Source organism: Carcharodon carcharias, chromosome 2, assembly GCF_017639515.1.
Source record: "Carcharodon carcharias isolate sCarCar2 chromosome 2, sCarCar2.pri, whole genome shotgun sequence".
Lineage (NCBI taxonomy): Eukaryota > Metazoa > Chordata > Chondrichthyes > Lamniformes > Lamnidae > Carcharodon > Carcharodon carcharias.
Window position 1 is genome coordinate 39,389,932 of NC_054468.1, and position 20,855 is coordinate 39,410,786.

The following is a 20,855-nucleotide window of genomic DNA, read 5'->3' on the forward strand; positions in this document are numbered from 1 at the left end:
TCCAACATTGCACTGACCATGTGCCTACTGCACATGCAACATGCACACCCTTGACCTCTCTCTTCAGCAGCCCCAAATCACACCATCTTCAAGTATCCTGGTTTGCAGTTTCATTTCATCCTTCACTTCATCTGATGCCTTAACAAATAAATAAATAATAGGTGTGAAGGAGCGCAAACTCCAACAACTCATGGGTACCAATGCCTCTCCAGATCTATCTTCCCCTTCATTTCCCTCTGACCCCATTCCCGCTTCTAATTTTACCACCTCCTGTGTATTCACAAGACCCTCTGACCTAACCCCCTCTGTTTGAACACCCTCTGCCTTAGCAAACACCTTAGCTTCATCCCCTTATGCCCCTATCTCAATTAATTTCAAGCTCGGTATAATGCTGAGCTCTCCTTCTGTTGCCTTATTTTGCCTCTCCTTCCGCCCATTTCTTTGGCCAGGAGTCCTCCACCCGCACAGTGGACCCTTTTACCTATCTCCAGTATTCTCCATCCACCTGGATCCCTCCCTCTGGTCTTTCAGCCTTGCTTGACCTTTTGAGAACTACCAGCTTGGCATCAGCTACCTCGATTTCTCTGCTTCTGCTGCTCACTCAAACCTCTCTCCCTCTGGCCTTGCTACACTTTTACTCGGGTCCAACCCTAACATCATCATCATGCCAGCAACATGGGTGGTACAGTTGTTGTCTGGTGTACTGACCTCTACCTAGCAGAGGCTAAATGCAAACTTCCGACACTCCCTCCTCTTGGACCATGACACCAAAACCAAACATCAAGAATTTGTCTTCAGAACTATCACTAACTTTGTCTCCTATGTAGATCTTCTCCCCACAGCCTCTAACCTTATAGTCCTCCAACCCCAAAGAATCCACTTCTACCTCCTTCCCAAGATCCACAAACAGGACTGCCCTCGTAGACCAATCATTTCAGCTCCTGCCCTACTGAACTGATTGCTTCCTACCTTGACTCTATTTCTTCTCTCCTCATCCAGTCTCTTCCCACCTATAACCGTGACTCTCCCAATCCCCTCTGTCACTTTAACAGTTTCCAATTTCCAGGACCTAACCATCTCCTTTTCACCATGGACATCTAATTCCTCGACACTTCCATCCAGGTCAGTCTTGGGGCTCTGCACTTTTTCCTTGAATGAAGGTCCTACCAGTTCCCATCCTCCATCATCCTACTGTGCTTGGCTGAACTCATTATCACATTTATCAACTTCTCCTTTAGCTCAGCTCACTTCCTCCAAATAAAAGCTATGGGTATTGACATGGGGCCTAGCTATGCCCACCTTTTTGCCAGACAAGTAGAACATCCTTGTTCCAGTTCTTCTCAAAGCCCCCTCCCTCATCTCTTTTTCCGGTATGCTGATGACTCTATCCATGCCATCCCCTGAACTGGAAAATGCCATCCAGTTTCCACCCTTATCTCAGTTTCACATGGTCTGTCTCTGACTCTTCTCTACCCTTCCTCAACTTCTCTCTTTCCATTTCTAGGGATAGGCTATCCACAAATTTTGACTATAAGGCTACTGACTCCTTGGACTACACTTCCTCATAGCCTGCTTCCTGTACGGATCCCATTCCATTCTCCCAGTTTCTCCATCTCCATCACATCTATTCTGATGATGTAACCTTTCATACAAGCCCCTCTGATATTTTCCTTTACCTCACCCGACGATAGCTACCTGCATGTTTGACAGGGCCCTGGACTGCCCATTCCACTTTATGCACTTCTGCTCTCACCCCTTCCACTCCCTGGGAGAAACCATCATGGGGGTTCCCCCTGTCCTCATCTTCTACCCCACCAGCCACCATGTTCAGTGGATCATTCTCCACCACCTCTAGCGAGATGCTACCACCAAACATATCTTCCCCTCCCCTTTCAGCATTTCAAAAGACTAATCCCTCCATGATGTCCTGGTCCATTCCTCAATCATCCCAACGCCCCTTCCCTTTCTTATGTCACCTTTCCATGCAAGCACAGGAGATGCAACTCCTCTCTCCCCACCATCCAAGATTCCAAACACTCCTCCAGGTGAAACAGCTATTTACATGTGCTTCTTTCAATTTATTATGCTGTATTTACTGCTTACAAGCAGTCTGCTCTATATTGGAGAGACCAACCAAATGCAGATTGGGTGACTGCTTTGTAGAACACCTCCATTCAGTCTGCAAGCATGACCACAAGCCACCAGTTGTCTGTCATTTTAATCCTCCTATGTTCCTCTCACATTGACTTCTCTGTCCTACTGCAATGTTCCAGTGAAGCTTAATGTAAGCTTGAGGCTCAGCACCTTATATTTAGATTAGACACTTTAAAGCCTTCCGGACTCAACATTGAGTTCAACAATTTCAGATTGTAATCTCTTGCCTCTATTTTGTTTCCTTTTCTTTGCATGTTTCAGTGTTACCCTTGTTTTTCTCTTGTTTTGCTTTCAGGCAGCAGTTATTCATCATCTTGCTCATCTTTTGTTTTTGTTTTTTCTTGCCCCATTACCACTCCCTTTGGCCCAGCATGACTAACTCTTTTGTCATTTAATCTCTCCTGTCTTCCCTTCTATTGATGACCTTTTGTTCTTCTTATAGAGTAATTACGGCACAGGAGGCCATTTGGCCAATCAAGTCTATGCCAGGTCCCTATAGAGCAATCCAATCAGTTCCTTTCCCCCCTTCCATCCCCATGGCCCTGTAAGTTTATTTAAGTGCCCATCCAAATCATTCATCGTTTTCACCCACCTCATGGGCAGTGAGTTCCAGGTTATTACTGTGTGCTGTGTTTAAAAAAAAAATTCTTCCTCATCCTCCTGCTATTTCTTGCCTAATACCTTAAATAAACCATTTTTCTTTGTCGACCTTATCTAAACCTGTCACAATAATGTACACCTCTATCAAAGCTCCTCCTCTTCTCCTTAAAGTAAAGGAGTCTAACTTCAGCTTCTTCAGCCTAACCTTGTAGCTAAAATCTCTCATCCCTGGAACCATTCTGGTATATCTCCTCTCCACCCTCTCAAGGACCTTCACACCTTCCCAAAGTCTTGTGACTACAACTTAATGCAATACTACTCAACATCTCTACTTATGATATCCAACTTCCCATATGCTTTGCTGAAATGCATCACTTCATACTTCCCTATTTATTAAATTCTATCTGCCACTTGTCTGCCCATTCAGCTAACCTATCTATATCCCGCATCCTCCAGTCTGAAAAACTGAAAAGCTATTTACCATAACTTATTGTTTTCTATACTCAAACCAATTTTTTTATCCAAGCTGGCACTGACCCTCCTATTCCACGAATCTTAATATGATTAGCCAGCCTTTTATGTGGTACATTGTCAAATGCTTTCTTAAAATCCATGGAGACAACTTCCATTGCATTCCCTTCATCAACTTTCTCTATTACTTCGTCAAAAATTCAATTAGATTAGTCAAGCATGATCTGCCTTTTCCACGTCTGTGCTGGCTATCCTTAATTAACTCAAACTTCTCCAAGTGCTTGTTGACTTTTTGCCTCTGACTATTGTTTCTAAAACCTTACCCATCACTGATGTTGAAGTGACCAACCCCGGTAGTTACCAGGAATGACCTTACATCCTTTCTTGAATAAGGATATCACGTTTGTCACTCTCAAGGCCTCTGACAATTCCCCCAACACCCCCTCCCCCATTTCTAGAGAAGATTGGAAGATTAAGGCAAGCCCTTCCACTATCTCTACTCCCACCTCCTTTAGCAGCCTAGGACGCAAGCTATCTGAATAAGGCTACATATCCACTCTCTATACCTAGCATATCCAGCTTTTCCAGCATGTTCTTCCAATCAATTTTTACCCCATCCATTACCTCCTACCAACTCATCTTTCACCAATATTTTGTCAGCATCCTTTTCCTTAGTTAACACCAACACAAAGTTCTCATGGTATTCTAGCCTTGCCGTGTGCCTCTAAGCATATAATCATCCCTTTGTCTCTAATGCCCAATCTCTTACTTTCTGTTTACTACTTTCATGCCAGTAAAAGATTTTTGGGTTCTCTTTTATGTTAACTGCCGTTCTCTCTTCATATTTTCTCTCTGCCAGTCTTATTTTCCTCTTTACTTCCTGTGTCAGCTTGGCCTGGTTCTTGCTTGAAGAATACATTGACATGCATCATCTTTTTATTGTTTCATCCCCCTTGTCATCCAAGGGGCCCTGCCTCTGGTTGCCTAGACAATCACCTATTGTTCCATTACATTTTTTTCTGTCAAACTTCATTTCTGTTTTACCCAGGCTAGATCTCTTCTCATTACATTGAAGTTAACCCTCTTCCAATTTCAGAGTTTTACTGTAGAATGTCCCTTGCTCTTCTGTATCACTAATCTAAACCTTATGATACGATGATCGCTGTTACCCAAGTGTTCTTCCAAAGGCACTTGGTCCAATTAGCCCACTTCATTCCCCAGCACCAGATCCAGCAATTCCTCCACCCTGTTTCACCATCCCCCATTTCACCTGCTTAAAACTTATTACATTTCTAATTTTTCCCAGTTCTGATGAAGATTGCCAGCCTGAAATATCAACACTGTTCCTCTGCTGAGGTTTTCCAGCATTTTCTGTTTACAGTTCAGATTTCCAGCATCCTCAGTACTTTGCTGTTGTGGTGAACATTGTCAATTCAGGCTGCTTACTGGTAAGTAACCAGTTTCCATGCTTTGTGAGCACTGACTTTGGCACTTCCTCACCTTGAAGTTGTTTGTTGATCCCGATCAATTCCAGCAGGAAGCCTAAACATGAAATGGCTCAAAATTGACTCAATAATATTTGTGTACTTTCTCAGAACAAAGAATAGGGTGTCAGCGAAGAAGCTAAAACATTGGATTTCCTGAACGATTCCTTCAGCCAAAGTACTGACCAAAACAGATTGTCCAGTCATGTTTAAGGCTTGTGCACTGATAGAGACAATTATAAATCAATTTTTATTTTGAAAGGTGATAAACATGAATATTCATTCAGTAGTTGATTTCAATACCACGCACCAACAGGAAAAATCTCTGACTCAATTTAAGAATTGCTACACCATTAGAAGGGCATTTACCTGGAATGAACAATCCCAAATTTTTCTGACAAGTTTAGTGCTTACGTGTGAGATAAGTGTAACAACTTTATGTTGTCCATGTGTTTCAGTGGACATCTCCGACAATGGGACATTTTGGATAGTAACTTCCTGATTTGCTCTTTTTTTTTTATTCTTTCATGGGACGTGGGCGTCACTGGCTAGACCAGCATTTTTATTACCCATCCCCAATTGCCATTGAAAAGGTGGTGGTGAGCTGCCGCCTTGAACTGCTGCAGTCCATTTAGTGTAGGTATACCCACAATGCTATTTGGGAGGGAGTTCTAGGACTTTGACCCAGCGACAGTGATGAAACGGTGATATGTTTCCAAGTCAGGATGTTGAGAGGACTGATGGGGAACTTGAAGGTGTTGATGTTCCCATGCATCTGCTGCCTTTGTCTTTCTAGCTGGTAGAGGTCATGGGTTTGGAAGGTGCAGTCGAAGGAGCCCTGGTGAGTTGCTGCAGTGCATCTTGTAGATGGCACACACGTTTAACTGCACAAATGCAATCACTGGAAGTTGTTGACCAGTTTACTGATTAATAAAGGTGAGCACTTTGGGCCGCTCTTTTTTCACATAGAATCTGGCCCAATGTTGCCTCAATTTTATCAACATCAATAAGTTTGCAGCTTGACATCTGCTTACAAAAAGCAACTAAAATATACTGCACTCCTTTTCTTTAACCGGGTTGGATAGAATTATGATGCGGTAAATTTTAAATCATCTACAGAGAAGAAGGAGTTGCAGTGTAGGTTTGTTGTTACGGCTCTATTAGAATATTCTAATACCTTCAACTCAGTACTTCAGATGTGAAACTATCAGATGTTTTGAGCAGGGACAGAGCCCAAGTAAACGTGCTGCTGAATTGACACAATACTCAAATTGATTGATTGATACAACAATAGGTCTTATAATCTTTTAGTGCAAGAGAATCCTGAGATCTTCTGCAAGAGTGACATAGTCTTTTAATGAGCTCTCGGTTTCCAGATGTATCTCGGTATACCCACTTAGAATTTTTTCCTAGACTATGATCTAATTGAAGGAGTCAACAGCATCTTGTATAGGACTTTTAATGTCATAAAACATCAAGACTGGACTGTTAGACACAATTTAACATCAAGCCATGTAGAGATGTTCAACCAAAGGTTTGGTCAAAGAGGTTAATTTCTTCTCCCCAATTAACAGGTGGAATGTGGCTTCTTGGTAAAGAATACACAAGCTGTTTTGAATTATTGGATGTTTGTTTTTAAAGTTAGTAATTTACTGGTATGTGCTTCAAGTTGATCACATCAGATTTGGCAAAATACTTGTCGTAGTATCTGTTGATTGAGTTACTCACATGCTGGTTAATATTTCTAATGAATAATTTTTTTTTTTGCATATCTGCCTTGCGCATAATGCATTGTGAATTGTACGATGAAAGATGTGCATTTGTAAATGTTGTAGGGTGTATAAGTTTCATCATAGGTCCTTGTTTTATCCAAATGTTTTTATTTCACTTCCTTTACTCAGAAGAAGAGCTATTCTATTGTTTATGCTTTTCTATATGTAATACCCTTTTATAGAGTGAAATGGACCATTCTGTTGATGGTTTCTCATCTTCAGCCTTTTAATTTTCCATTATGTTTCTTCCATCCCCAACCAACAAGATGTCTTATCACAGTCCAGCTCAGAACCAGGAGGTTCACCTAACTGATCATCAGACTTTGAATAATAGTTAAAACTGAGATTTGAAGAGTCCAGTTCTTAAAAGATTCTAGCTTTTTGTCAATTTTATTAAGTTAAATTTCAATACAAATTCAAATGATATTTTGCAATGTACCAACAATTATGTCCAGAGTAAATGTACATAGTAAAATAGTGATACCTTAATTTTTTCATTACATTTGTATATAAAGCATTTTATATGTCATTGCATACTGTATTCCTTGCAAATAAATGTTTCTTTCTTCTTTTGCCCTGCAGCTCATGGACGCCAATTCTGGCATCACCTGTATGGAATCGATTTGCTGTTACTCAAGAGGAGAAACAGCATGTTCGCCTCTTAGAAGAATACTAGATCAAATAATGGGAAGATGCAACCCCTTGCGAGTCAACAGGTGTGGAATTTCTCTAAATAGACTGTGCTGCAAGCATTTCCCTTACAAACTCGAACATGAGGACCCTGCTGCTGTTGATGTGTAGAACAGCAGTAGGTGTGTCCTAATAAAACTAAAGAGTGATCCTGTTTCAAAAACATTTAAAAATGTCGGACAAACAGTAAGTTTGCATTGGGATTTAGGAGGGGGAGGTTGGTCCCAGCAGTAAGGTAAAGAAAACTGAAATTTTGTTTTATCAATGTACTTTGTATTGTCTGTTCTTTGTGTTGGGTGTAAGTGAGAATTTCCTGTCATTCTTTACTTTGTCTAAATGATCAGAAGTCGTATTTCTTTTGTCAAATTTGGACTTTCAAATTCTGTTCTTTGCAGTGTCGTGGACCTTCAGTTTTATGCTGAGCTTGCTTCCCTCTGCTACTGAATAGTTATTAACAACTAATAGCTTTGTGGGTATTTCCCCACTATATCTTTTCTAATTCTTGAAGCATTCTCAAGCTCTCTATTTGTGTGGTAAATTTCTGCAAAGAATTTATCTGTGGTGTCTGTGCATTCGTTCACTCTTTCACTTTTCCTGAGTTGCTGGTTACAAATCACCCAAACGCTTTTGAAAGGCTCCTCAATTACACTGATTTTGGTTATCCAGCAAAGTGATATGACGGCAGTTCACAATCCAAGTACCATGTTTTCCTTTTCTAAAATGACAAGCTCTGAATGAACTTTTGGGGGAAAATTCAGGACAAACAAGTTACTGAGCCAAATCTACATGAGAATAAATTTATTTGCCCTGCCCTTACATTAAAAAGAATATCGCACTATGCTTCGTCAACTTTTCAAAAGCAGTCCGATATTCTTACTGGTTAACTTGGGCTAAAGAAGTAGTTTAGGTAATGAAGTGTCTGCTGGTACTGTAATTGTGCATCACCATTTTTATTATCACAGTGATTGAGAATCAGATCTGTTAAATGATTTAATCAATTATTAATTAAACATTCACCCATTTCCATTCAAGTTTCATCCTCATAAAATTGTAATAGGTTATTTAAGTTATTCTTATGCTAAAATGATAATTCTACTATATGCGCATGGGTTTTCAAAATAATCAGACTTTGTCCTCAAAGTAAATTTACAAGTGTAAAAACATTAGAATTTTGACAGGAATTACTTTTTAAAGCAGTCAAGTAGTCAAAATTTTTAAAAATTTTAAAACATTTTCTGATATCAATTTTCTATTTTGTAAATTAGCTGTGGTTTGTCCCATTAGAATGTTTGGAGACCGAAAATACACAGCAAAAGGAAAATTCTGGCTTTTTATTTTATGGCAGTACTTTGATTACATTCTCAATGCAGGGACCAATGGATATTCCACATTATTTTAACAATATAAATTGCTTTTAATTTTTCTCAATCTAACTGAACTTTCATAGTCTGTTTTGGGATTAGAGGTATTGGGATAAATGCAGATAGAATTGACTGAATAAAGAAGCAAAGGGCTTGCATTTTTGTACAAACTTTTTACATCCTCAAGATATGCCGAAGCATTTCAACCCAGTGAAGCGTTTTAGGAAACATGGAAGCCAATTTGCCTTCAGCAAAGTTGCAAAAATAGCAGTGAGGTGATTGAGGGGTAAATTCCCTAGCTCTTCAAAAATGTCAAGGGATTTTTGCACCCATCTAAGTTGCCAGGCAGGGCCCTCTAGTTTTGCACCTCATCCAAAAGAAGGCATTTTGGACAGTTCAATGCAACCGTCCCTCAATACTGCACTGATGTGTCAGTCTAGATTGTGGGTTTAAGAGACTCATAAGTGCTACCACTAAGCCAAGACTCTCTAGGATGTTTTGGACCCTGAGTTGTAGGGGGCAACAGCGGGGTAATGCTTCGGACTGGAACTTAATAGAGCAGAGAATAAGTATTATGGAGTTTTGTTTCATTGTTTGAGGGTTGAAACTTTTATGCAGAATGTTATCTGTTCAGATTGAAACAGTCAGGTAGCACATGGGGTAATATAGATTGTGTGTGCTCTTTGGAATATGTGGGCTTGTAAGATCAGATGATCTTTTATCAATCATGCTTTATGTTAATATTTCCTTAGTAAGTACGGTTTCTCTGAACTTCCATGTTCTTCCCAAGCGTTCTATATGCTTCTTTTCTGTATTGAAATGAAGAGTCATCACAAAGGTCCTGTAATGCAATTTATTCTTTCTCTGCACCTCAACTTTGGAAAGCTTTACCTCCTTACCTCTTTTGGCTTTCACTGACACCTGCAGGTTTTAATCTAACTTTAGCATCACCTAACTTGATTTATCTCATCTTCTTTCCTCTTTTCAATCTTGATGGTGTCTTAACCCATGGGTCCTCGTCGAGCTTTCACCATTTTAAAAAAGGTCAGCCAATGTGATGAATTAAGTTACCTAGTTAACAACCTAAATAGAAAATTGAGTTGTGCGGTTAAATTTAAGTTCTTGCATTATCACTTAATACTTTAAAGTTTGAAAGCGTTCATGCAGGAATTAAAAGGCTTTTGAGGCCGTTTCAACCTCATTCAAAGTATATGTCTGCAGTGTTCATGTATTTTAGACCAGAGTGGTGGTTTGTAATCATTTATTTTGTAAAATAATATATTTTTCTTTTCAAAAATTTCAGAACAAAATGGTCTACCAGCTAAAGGGGCATAAACTGAATAGTTTTGAACAGCACTGTTATTTGATTAACCATATCTGTATTAAAATTTTAATAGCTAATAGGAATTCCTTACAAATTTTAACACAACAGTGCAATTTGTCTTTAATAAAGTTAATGCTCAAATTATTGAATTTGTATATATTTTGACTAAATACTATTGGTTTATTAGGGATCTTGACATGTAGAAATTAAGATAGTGTTTTTTTAAAGTATGGTTAAGCTCTTAGCCCAAGTTTAAATCTGTACAGTTTCCACAATACAGCATACTCTATGTATCAGGTTGTCAAACGTGTTTTATTTGTTTTTAAAGATGTTGGAGTGACCTGGATCCCTACTGCACGAATGACAGGAGCATCTTAACTCTCTCATCAATGGATGGTTCCTCAAATTCTTCAGTGGCTTAACAGTTGAGTGAAGACATAGTGGATGCTGTGTCTTTATTTTCTGCTGTTATTTTTTTTTCCAATTCCCTATTTAATTGTATATTCAATCACAGCCCAAAGAAGTTAATCCATTGTATAAGAAACAGGGGCAGAAAGTGACAGTTAAGATTGTAATTTATTTGTAAATAGTTGTAACTTACCGCATTTTCCTCTTTACAAGATGTCGTGATTCTGGAGCTATATTTTTCTATTTTTTTGTTCTTGGATGGGGGAGGATAAGGGAGTGGGATAGTGGAAACTTCCCTTTGGTGCATCCCCTTTTTAGGGCTAGATCTGCATTATTGCTGAATCCAATTTTTTTGACATTTAAAGTTCAGTCGAAAAGTGACTTTATGGAAGTGGAATTTCTGGCATATGACTCATTCTTGTAAACTTCAAAAAGCTGATGGCATCATTACCATTCTAATTGCTTCCATTGCTGGATTTTGCTGAATGACTAATACAGTGAACCAGTCGTAGAAGCAGTCAATACTGAAGCTGCACTATGAACTAGTATAAAAATGCAATCAAGAAATATGCCAAGTTAAAATATTACAATATCTATTATTTCCAAAAAATGTTAATCCACTTCTTAAATTTAGTGCAGCGCGTCTGTTTTGATCAGAAACTTGTTTTGTGCTGTTTCTAAAACTAGTCACTAAAAGCAGTGGGCTGGGTCATTCAGTTTGAGTTCATTAGCCTGTCATTTTCTGGCAATTAAACTGAATGGACAGAAAATTGCTATGGTGAATGCAGAAGTGGCAACCCCTGTCTAATATTTCTGTAGTTTGCCTTAGCTGCCAGCACCTGCTAACACTTGTTGCAGCAGATTTGGAAATGCAAAAAGACTGAGGTGCTTATCAGAACCCCAAAATAAGATTTGGATTTTTTTTAAAGTGCTTAAAATTGTTGTTGGGCTAAAGGGTATATCTTGCAAGTTAAGACCATTACTGGATATCATACTGGAGTATTCCTTTGAGACTCATCTGTACCTGTGCTTTCACCTAGAAAAATGTCATTATCTATAACTCATACTTTGGTTCTACCATTACACCACATTGGTTTCTGTGATTTCTAGGCAAAAAATACATTGCCTGTTGTGTCAACAAGTTAGTGTGGATAAATTACAATTTAATAAGTGCAGCTGCATGTCAAAAACTGCAAGCTGCACTGTTAGGGTAAGTTATGTTTCCAATCTATGTCCAAATGTTTGGGGAATATTGTTCAGTGTTACTGAACTGGATTAAGTAAACCATTCCCAACACTGACTTATTAACACAACAGTTAATTAGTAATTGAAGAGAAGCAAAACGCTACAATGTGGGTGCTTTTTCAAAGAAGGAGATTAATGAATATTGTCAAAATGAGATTACTTTTCAATTTAATTTCATTTATCAAATTGAAGGTGTTTCTCAGCAGGGGTTCAAAGTTTATTCTAGTGGAAGCTGGGAAATTCATAATTCCTGAATGTATTTCTAGCATGTGCCAGTTTTATTGAAATTGGTTTTGTAAAAGTGTAATTAAACATTAGTGGGATTTTAATATTTCTTCCTAAATAGACAGGCGCTGTTATCTACCCAATTGTCAGTGCAATATTAAAAAATACACAGCACAATCATTTTATTTTGTTTTTGAAGTAGCCAACCTGTGCTGCAAATGTTGACCGCATGAATGATTTTTTTCCTCTACTTCCATAGTAACAGGTTTTACCAGTAAAATGGTTCAAGGTTTGATATAGTACCTGAGTAAAAGGGTACAAGATACAGGTGGTCAAGTACTATGTATATTGCATCCTGCTTGGTACTATTTTCAGTGGGAAGATTTGTCTTTGAACGAGGCAGGCAAGTATTAAGGAGAAAAGAGAATTGCATTACCTGTTAGTGAATGATTACAGTGTTTTTGTGCAAGGGCACACAACTAAATACACAGCTTGAGTAAACTATTGAAACTCTTAGCCACATTCCTATTTAAGATAACATTAGAAGGTTTAAAAATTAACCATTTGATAGTGGTAATTATACTCCATCAACTAGCTAATTAGGAAGAGCAAAGTTCTATCATTGGACAGAAAATATATTTTATAATACAGTAAATTAATTTATTCATTGATATATTCAGTTCAAAATCATGGACACCCAATGCAGGAAAAGGGAAAGTTGCAGATTTCACTTTAAAAGTGTTAGATTTGTAACAGTTGCTGGCTTTGCATGGATATCTATTAAAGTTAAATACTGAATTTAATGATTGTCTTGCAAAATTTTGAAATGTTTACAAAATGCTTTTTAATGTGTTTTGAGATTTAGTTCTGATTGAATCTGAACGAAACGTGCCTTGTAAATGTGATTTAATGAGAAGGATAAAAAATGGGTTTGTTAAAACGTAACATTTCAAAGCTTGAAAAACTTTGTAAATCTGCTCCAGTTTTTGTGTGATGTTGTCCTATTCTGTTCCAAAGTGTTTCTGAAATTCCTTTCCACGATGGAGAAATGGGTGCGGTACAATTTGGCTTGAAAATGACTGAATGACTGTCATGTGGCAAATAATGAAGCAGAGGCTAAAGGCTGTGAGAATCCCCAAAGCCTTGTTTGTGTCCAGTGGTACTTTAGTCTGAAAGACACATTGGTACAGATGCTTTTGGTATGTTTACATCAGTAGCAATAAAAAAAAACTGAGAATCTTGGACCTCAGACACAGGTTCTCGCTGTTTTGTGTGTTTGCATTATGTTTTTATTAAGATTTGTTTTCTGTTGATTTTTTCATCCCTAAGCCACTCTATGTTGGTAAAACTTTTCCTACAACATTTATGTTTATATTGACCAATAAACCAAGGGGATAAAATAAAGGTATATTAAAATTGATTGTGTTTTTCATTATTTTAATGTAATCTTAACTATAATAAAGATAATTATATAAGGAAAACTTAAGAGCTGCTAAGAAAACTTTGCCAACATTGTAGCCCCTAGTGAATAGGATCAAATATTTTCGTGATTTAACAGAGCCTTTTGATACAACGTAGGAATTATGTCAATAGTATATGGAGATTTATTTGAAATGCCTTGAATGTAGAGATTAAGTTAAAGGACCAAAAACTAACAGATCCTGTGAGCCAGTTACTATGGTCGTAAAATAATCATTGAGTACTTGAAGTTCTGTAGAACTGAAACCTACTTGTAGACATGCCTAAAAAGGGGACAAATTCAACTAGGCAAGTGCACACCCATTGGATTAACATTAATCATGGAAACCATTACAAAAATCATTATATGAACTGACATGAATTTAGGAGAAAATCATGCTTGGCTAATCTTTGAGAATGTTACATTTTAAAAAAAAAAGCACTTCTGTGATGTATTTATTTGATGTTCAAATCTTTGACAAGATCCCACATGAATAACTTTTAATATTCCTCTTTTTCAAACAGTTAATTAATCCTGTTTTTTAAAAAAAATTGAGATTCTGCTTCAGGTTTGTGGTAGAGAACTCTGTGATTTGTGTAAAGGTTTTTTTCTAGCTTTCCAGTTCTTTTTATGGGCCTCACTATCATTGTGGCAAGTACTGTATGTGGACCACTTGTTGCCATCTAGTGGCTGAAATATTACTCATCCTACTGATCATGGGCATCAAACATGCCACTTTGTAAGTCCACTAAGCTATCTCACCTGCAGTGCATCCTTTTGCAAGTATTCCAACATCAGTACATTAGATACTCAGGACAACAACTCATGAATTACTGATCCAAAAATGTTGAATTAATGAAGAAATCAAATAATATATTACATTTTGCTGTTTTTTTTTTCCCCATGAAGCAACAGAAACTATTCACCAATCCTCCCAATAGGTTCACATATCTTTATATACACTTGAACCACTCATAATTAATCATTTTTGTATGCTCAGTAGAGTGAGGGCTTCTCGTCTGAGAAATGTTACAAAATCCTTTTTATCTACAGGGTCAGAATTGAGCATATTCAGCAGAATTGAGCAGAATTGGGCAGGCATTTTTAAATGTATAAACAGTTCGATGCAAAATAATGCTCCTTCTGACTTTGGAAGAAGAGCACCCTAAACTGCACCAGTGCAATAGATAAGGTCGACTGAAAGACTTGTTTCCCTTGGCTAAGGGATCAATTACCAAGGGGCATAGATTTTAGGTGAGTGGTAGGATTAGAGAGAACATGAGGAAAAACCTTTACACCCAGAGGGTGGTGGGCATCTGGAATTCACTCCCTAAATCGGTGGGTGAGGCTGAAAAGCTCAACTAGTTTAAAAGGTATTTGGATCTACATATGAAGCGCTGTAACCTACAAGGCTACGGACCAGGTGCTGGAAAGTGGGATTAAAAATGAGCAGCTAGTTGTTTTTCTTTTTATCCAGCGCAGGCATGATGGGCTGAATGGCTTCTTTCTGCGCCATAACTTCTCTATGTTTCTATGGTATTCCATTTCTCACATCGGACTTTCCAGATTTTGCCAATTATGTGCCAGCTGACCAACTCTTTACATATGATCCTTGCACCATTACAAAGAGATTCACCCCAGCACTCTGGGACAGATCCAACTCAACTTCTTAGGTGAATGGCAAATGTCTTACCTCCTACACCATTCAGTTTGAGTTTCTCAGCACATTTCTGGGTTTCCATTATAATTTTTAGGACTACCAAATCTCACTTGCACATCTTGTATAAGTGTTAACTAATCCTCAAAAGATGATTTGTTCAATACGCATTTACAAGATAATCAAAAGTAATGCTGTTTTTCAGTAAAAGAGATTTCTCTGGTCATCAAAACTATAGGTTGATAGCTTTTAATAAAAATAATTGGAACTAATTTGGAATGATATTTAGTGAAGTTATATCTGCTTTTATATCTGAAATTATTTATCAATATGTCCTATATCACATTCCTGATCATTTCATCAAATGGATTAGTCAATATTTGAAATTCAATTCTTGTGTTTTCTGAAACAGTCTGGTTTCAACCAACTTGTGGTGTGGTTTCCAAAGGTGACCAACTAAACATTCACCTCTCCCTTTTCACTTGTTCAAAACCCATCACATTTCTATTTTTCTTCTGTTCTGATGAATGGTCATTGACCTAAAACAGTAACTCTGTTTCACTCCACAGATGGTGCATGACCTGCTGAGTTTTCTGAGATTTCCAGCATCTGCAGTATTTTGCTTTTGGGTCAAAAGACCTTTGCCTTCCTCTTGTCAATTCTTATAGAAAGAATGTGCAAAGAACAGCCACTTATCACCCACAGCAACATTTACTCCAACTCATATCTGGATGAAACATTTCAACAAAGTTATTTACATCAACTTATGACAACTTTGCAAGATCCGAATTTAAATAGCTCACTTAATACAATTGTCCATGCTGTAGATACGGCTGTAACAGTCTTGGTGTGCTCCTGAAACTTTTAAGCTGCTTGTATAATCATTATATTTATTTTCTTTCACTTTTTAAAATACTTGCATTTAAGTGGGGTCTTTGATGACCTCAGGACGTCTTACAACATTTTACAGCTACTGAAGCACTTTGAAGTTTAGTTGATGGTGTAACATATAGAAATACATAAAAATAACCATTTCAAATTGTTTCTGCAGCATCAACTGTAATAACGCAGTTCTTGTTTCAAGGTTAGATCTAATCCCACCTCTTAGATGGGCCTTTTGGTCATTTCTCAATTCCTGCCCCCCACCTGTGTGTCTTATCCATGCTTGATAGGCTGAGAAACAAATATTTGCAAAATTAAGGAACACACTTGGCTTTGTCTTGCTCTTGCTCTTGATATAATTCTTCGGTCCCAGCAGTGGCTACCACTCCCATCTGGTGCTGCTAATTGGATGGCTGGCAGCTCTCTGAGGAAGAACGTCCTGCCCTTGAGGGGTGGAAAGCCTGCCTCAAGCCTATTAACAGCCAACTGGCCGTTAAATGACAGTAAAGGCAGCCATTCTTTTCTTGGGCAGTCTCCCCACCTAATTTTCAGCCAGGGGGTGTGATGTGTTCATCGTGCCTCAAAAAATTCAGTCCATGGTGAACATGAAGTCTAGTTTAAGTCATAAACAAAGTTAGAGCCTACGAACCACCGATTTAAGCAAATTTGCAAAAAGAATTGTTTTATACGCACATCTAAGCAAATTAGCACAGGGGGTGGATTTGTAGATTGCAGGCTTTAAGAAAACTCAAGTCACATTGCTTTGACTGATTTTTCTGAATGATTTTGATTGAACGCTAGATGATCCAGCAGTATTCCTATATGTAACTGGCAACCTCAAACCTTTGCTCTGCTCATCTATAACTCTGGACTGGTTAAGTTGTATGTGTCATGTTAGGGACTCTGCTCTATATATTGGACAAATCTAAATAGCTTTAATAGGGTGAATAGAACACTAGACAACCTTTGACCTAGTACATCAGTACTTGCTGCCACCTAACACCTTGAATTTAAAATTCACACCATGTTCAAAATCCCTCAGCTTCACCCCATCTAACCTCCTCCAGCCCTACAACCCTCCAAATACTGTGCTTCTCCAATTCTGACATCTTGTGCATCCCCAATTTCCTTTGCCATTGTCAGCCCTCTGGGCCCCTAACCTCTGGCACCTTTTCAACAATGATAATTACTTGTATTTATAAGCAGCCTGCAAAACTCATCATAGCGCTAACCCTACCCTCCACCAGCGCAGAGAGACATGCCACGGTGGGACCTAGATCCAGAGCAGGCTTGGGTTCACAATCTGGTGATCACCGCACAGATACATGTCCGCAGCAGGAGGAGGCAGGTTTGTGTGAGCTCCCCAGCACTCAGAGGACTGCTGGGGATCAGGTAACAAGTCGGGTCCAAGTCGGATGACGAGCCTCTAGATTTGGTCTTCCAACTCATCCTGGAGAGTCAGCAGAAGGTGTGGGAACATCATGAGGAGCTGTTAGAAGCCCTCAAAAGAGTGGCATGCAAATTGGAGGAGTGTGTCTGCCTGCTCTCTAATGAAGTGGTGCCCACATGTGCACGTTTGGAGGTCTCCATGGGGAGGATGGCAGACGCCATGGAGGCCCTGGTCCAGCAGAACATGGAGATGCATGCAGACCTGCACTCCATCGCAGTAGCCATAGATGAGTTCCTGCAATGGCAACATGAGAAGGAAACGGGGCACCTCAATATCCCTCCAGGTGCTCCTTTGCCTGAAGGAGTCTGGCTGGGGCCCCTGGGTACTGGAAGAGAGGAGGAGCCCCAGGTCATCCACTCAAGAACCTGAGAGGCTGCCCTCTCCCTCCAAGTCCCTTTTTGCCTGTGAGCCCCTCAACCTCATCCTCTGTCACTGCAGAGGGAACAGCCAGCCAGTGCATGTGTGGCAGGACCTTTTGGAGCCTCATGCAAGCACTCTCCCACCCATATGGATCCTTCCCGTGTCACACTCACCTCAACGTCCTGGGCATTCTGAATACTGCCTGCTGGAGCTCTCTCTCAGTTATCCATCTGAGCCGACCTGAGTCTCCGCCCACCCAATTATCACATCCCCCCATGCAGCACCTGCTCTCACCCAGCACGACTCTCGTTTCACTTTCGATTTGGACAGCATGGTCTGGATTCTGTTTTTCCTGCACTCCCCGTCTTTTTCCCTCCCCCACACATCCATTTCCTTTCCCCAGTTGACTCTCCTGGCATCACCTTCCACCTCCCCTCCGTGACCTACCAGCTACAACACTTTTCCTTCAGGGACATCCAGGTGAAAGTGCACAGTCCCTTACTTCCAGAAAGCCTACCTCCATCTACATTAACCACCCCAGGGACTGTGTTTGTCTCCGAGTCCCACCAACCACCCTCGCCATCCCTTCTATCAATGTCGTCGAACCCTCGCCCTCCCACCATACCGCCTCAATCTGCCCTCGGTTATTCTCACCATTCCATCATACCACGCCCACCCTCAGTTCACTCCCCATGGACCCATCAGATCTCTCCCTTGCACGTTCACCTGGTCATTCCCCCACTCTGGACCCCTTTATCAGCAGAACCCCTTCCCCCATCCGGACACCCCCACCCCCTCCCGTATACCCTCTGGAGCCCTTTCCCCCAAACCCTTCACCATCCTCAGTCTTCCCACTGACTCCCCAGACTACCCCCCTGTTTAGTCCCTCCCCTTCTTGATGCCCTCAGGCACCCTTACTTCCTCCATCACCCTTAATCCTTCCCCCTCTTGACTCCTTCCTCCAGCCTTGTCTTGCTCCACCCTCACTTATTCCTTCAGCCTTGCTCCTTCCCCCTTCCTGACTCCCTCAAACACCCTTATGCCCTCCCCTCTCTGCATTCCTTCCCTTACACCTTCTACCTCCCCAGTTGCCATCTTCGCCTTCGTTCCCCACCTCTCTCCCCCCGCCAACCTCGATCCCCCGACACCTCCATTCCCACCTGAAACCTCACCTCTCCCAACACCTCTTCCTCTCCCACCCCCTCAACCATCATCCATTGTGAGCATCAACGGTGACTTTCCAACTTCCATAAGCTGCTTTGCAGCAGAACCATGTCCATGAGACTCCACCCAGCATGACGCTCTTCCAGGATCCCATTGGTGTCAGGCTCCTGTTCCTCAAACATCCGCAATATGAGCAAAGCTGTGGCAGGTAAGTCCCGACTTCTGCACGATACACTTGTCAAGATGTGTTCTGCACCAGCGTGTTTTCCCACCGATGTGGGTGGACGATCTGGCAAGTGGGGGATTATGCTGATGTATTACAATGAGATTCCCCCCTTCTGATGGCAGGAAATGCGGCCTGCCATCAACTGACTGAGCGGATAATTGTAAACTGATTTCACAACGTTGTGAAACAGATTTTTGGCCTTCTCACCACATTGTCTGCTCACACCACCAAACGGGCACAGAAAAACCCAGCCACAGTAATCGGAGAACAGAGTGCCTGATCAGAGTGCTGTACATGGGATCTCTAGTCAGTATTTCTCAAGCTGTAATTCAGTTTGGAATTTGACTTAGAACTTTAAACAGCAAACTAATTAAGATATCTAGTTATCAAACTCTCTATGGCAGTAGCAGGAAGCCAATTTAGCAGCCTTGTTACTTGGATGAGTCATACATTTTCCATATAGTGCTTCACACTCTTTGTCGTAATAAACACAGAGTAATCAGGGGACAGATTACTTCGTACAGTGCTAGAGTCAGGAATTTGGTGCATGTGGGAATTCAGTCCAGAGGGGGAAGGAGATGCTGTCTTCCATTTTTTGTTTTGTTTTATCTGCAATGAATGTTTTTCCTTTGTCTCAAAGCTAGGAAACTACCAATGTAGACAGAATTTTGCCCTTGGATGGTGGGCGGGCCCCACCGGCTCAGCGGCGGGCGAACAGCCAAACCCCGCCACTGAAACGGGGCCCGCCGCCATTTTGAGTGGGTGGGCCAATTAAGGCCCACCTGGTGGCCTTCCTGTGTGGGGGGTGGAGGGAATCCCCATCTGTCAAAGTGCGCTCTTTCGCACATGTCCGGGAAAGTGTGCACTGCTCCCTGAGGCAAAGTCCTGTCTCAGGAAGTTTACTGACAGATAAGAAAAGTCAAAAAATGGAGAAATATTTAAATTAACTTGTCCCCCTCATGTGACAATGTCACACGAGATGGGACATGTTAATAAGAAACATAAAGTTTATTAATTTTTTAAAAAACGGACATGAAACTTTATCCTGCCAGTGGATGAAGTTTCATGAATAATCTGGAGCCCGCTGGGGCTCCTGGCCTGCCCGCCAGCCTTAAGCTTGGACGGGCAGGTCTTTAATTATCTTAACTAGCCTGTCAATGGCCTCAATTGGCCACTGACAGGTCAGCGGGCGGACAGCTGATTTCGCTGCCCGCCCACCTTCCTAAGAATTTAAAGGGACCGGGATGACGTCGGGGGTTCCTCTCAGTGTCATCCCGCGTCATTTTCCCCTCGGCGAGCAGGGTTTGCCCCCAAATCACTGAGGGGAAAATCCTAGCCTATAAGTACTTGCTCTCGCTTTACTAAATTAGTAACTAATCAAATAAATGTGTTTAGATAGCCATGACAGGGCAGCTGTGGCTGTGCCATAACTGCAAGATATGGCGGTTTGGGGATCCTGGACAGCCATATCCTAGGTGAGTGCCTGAAGCTCGAGCAACTTCAGCTCAGAGTTGTTGAGCTGGAGTCCAAGCTACAGATGTTACAGGGCATCAGGGAAGAAGAGAGTTATTTGTGGACACTGTTCCACGATATACCCTCAGGTTAAATGGAGTTGGCAGTGATCGGGGACAGGATAGTTATGACTGCAAGTAAGATAGCTATGGTGATCTATGATATAGTAAGGATGGAACTAGTAGGATAAATAAAGGGGAACCATTAGATGTAGTAAACTTAAATTTCCAAAAATCATTCGGTAAGTTGCCACATAAAAGGTTAATATGCAAAATAAGGGCTCATGGAGATGAGAGTAATATATTAGTGCATGTGGAGGATTGGGTATAAACAGAAAGAGAGTAGGAAGAAGTGGGGCATTTAAGTTGGCAGGGTGGAATGCCATAAGGATCAGTGCTGGGGCCAGAGTTA

At 40.6% G+C, this 20,855-nt stretch overlaps 1 protein-coding gene across 3 annotated transcripts in view; it reads left to right on the plus strand.

The window, feature by feature from the left end:
- The window catches only part of atp11b (ATPase phospholipid transporting 11B (putative)), a 190,144-nt gene extending 176,990 nt beyond the window's left edge, over positions 1-13,154 (plus strand). For 2 of the 3 annotated variants that reach the window (XM_041217012.1, XM_041217005.1), the window contains 2 exons: positions 7,064-7,197; positions 10,185-13,154. In XM_041217012.1, coding sequence (XP_041072946.1) covers positions 7,064-7,157 — 94 coding nt within the window. In that variant the 3' untranslated portion in view covers positions 7,158-7,197; positions 10,185-13,154. Of the gene's footprint in view, positions 1-7,063; positions 7,199-10,184 lie in introns of those variants that run through there. The other variant, XM_041217020.1, reaches the window with a different exon arrangement.
- The last annotated feature ends 7,701 nt before the right edge of the window (positions 13,155-20,855 follow it).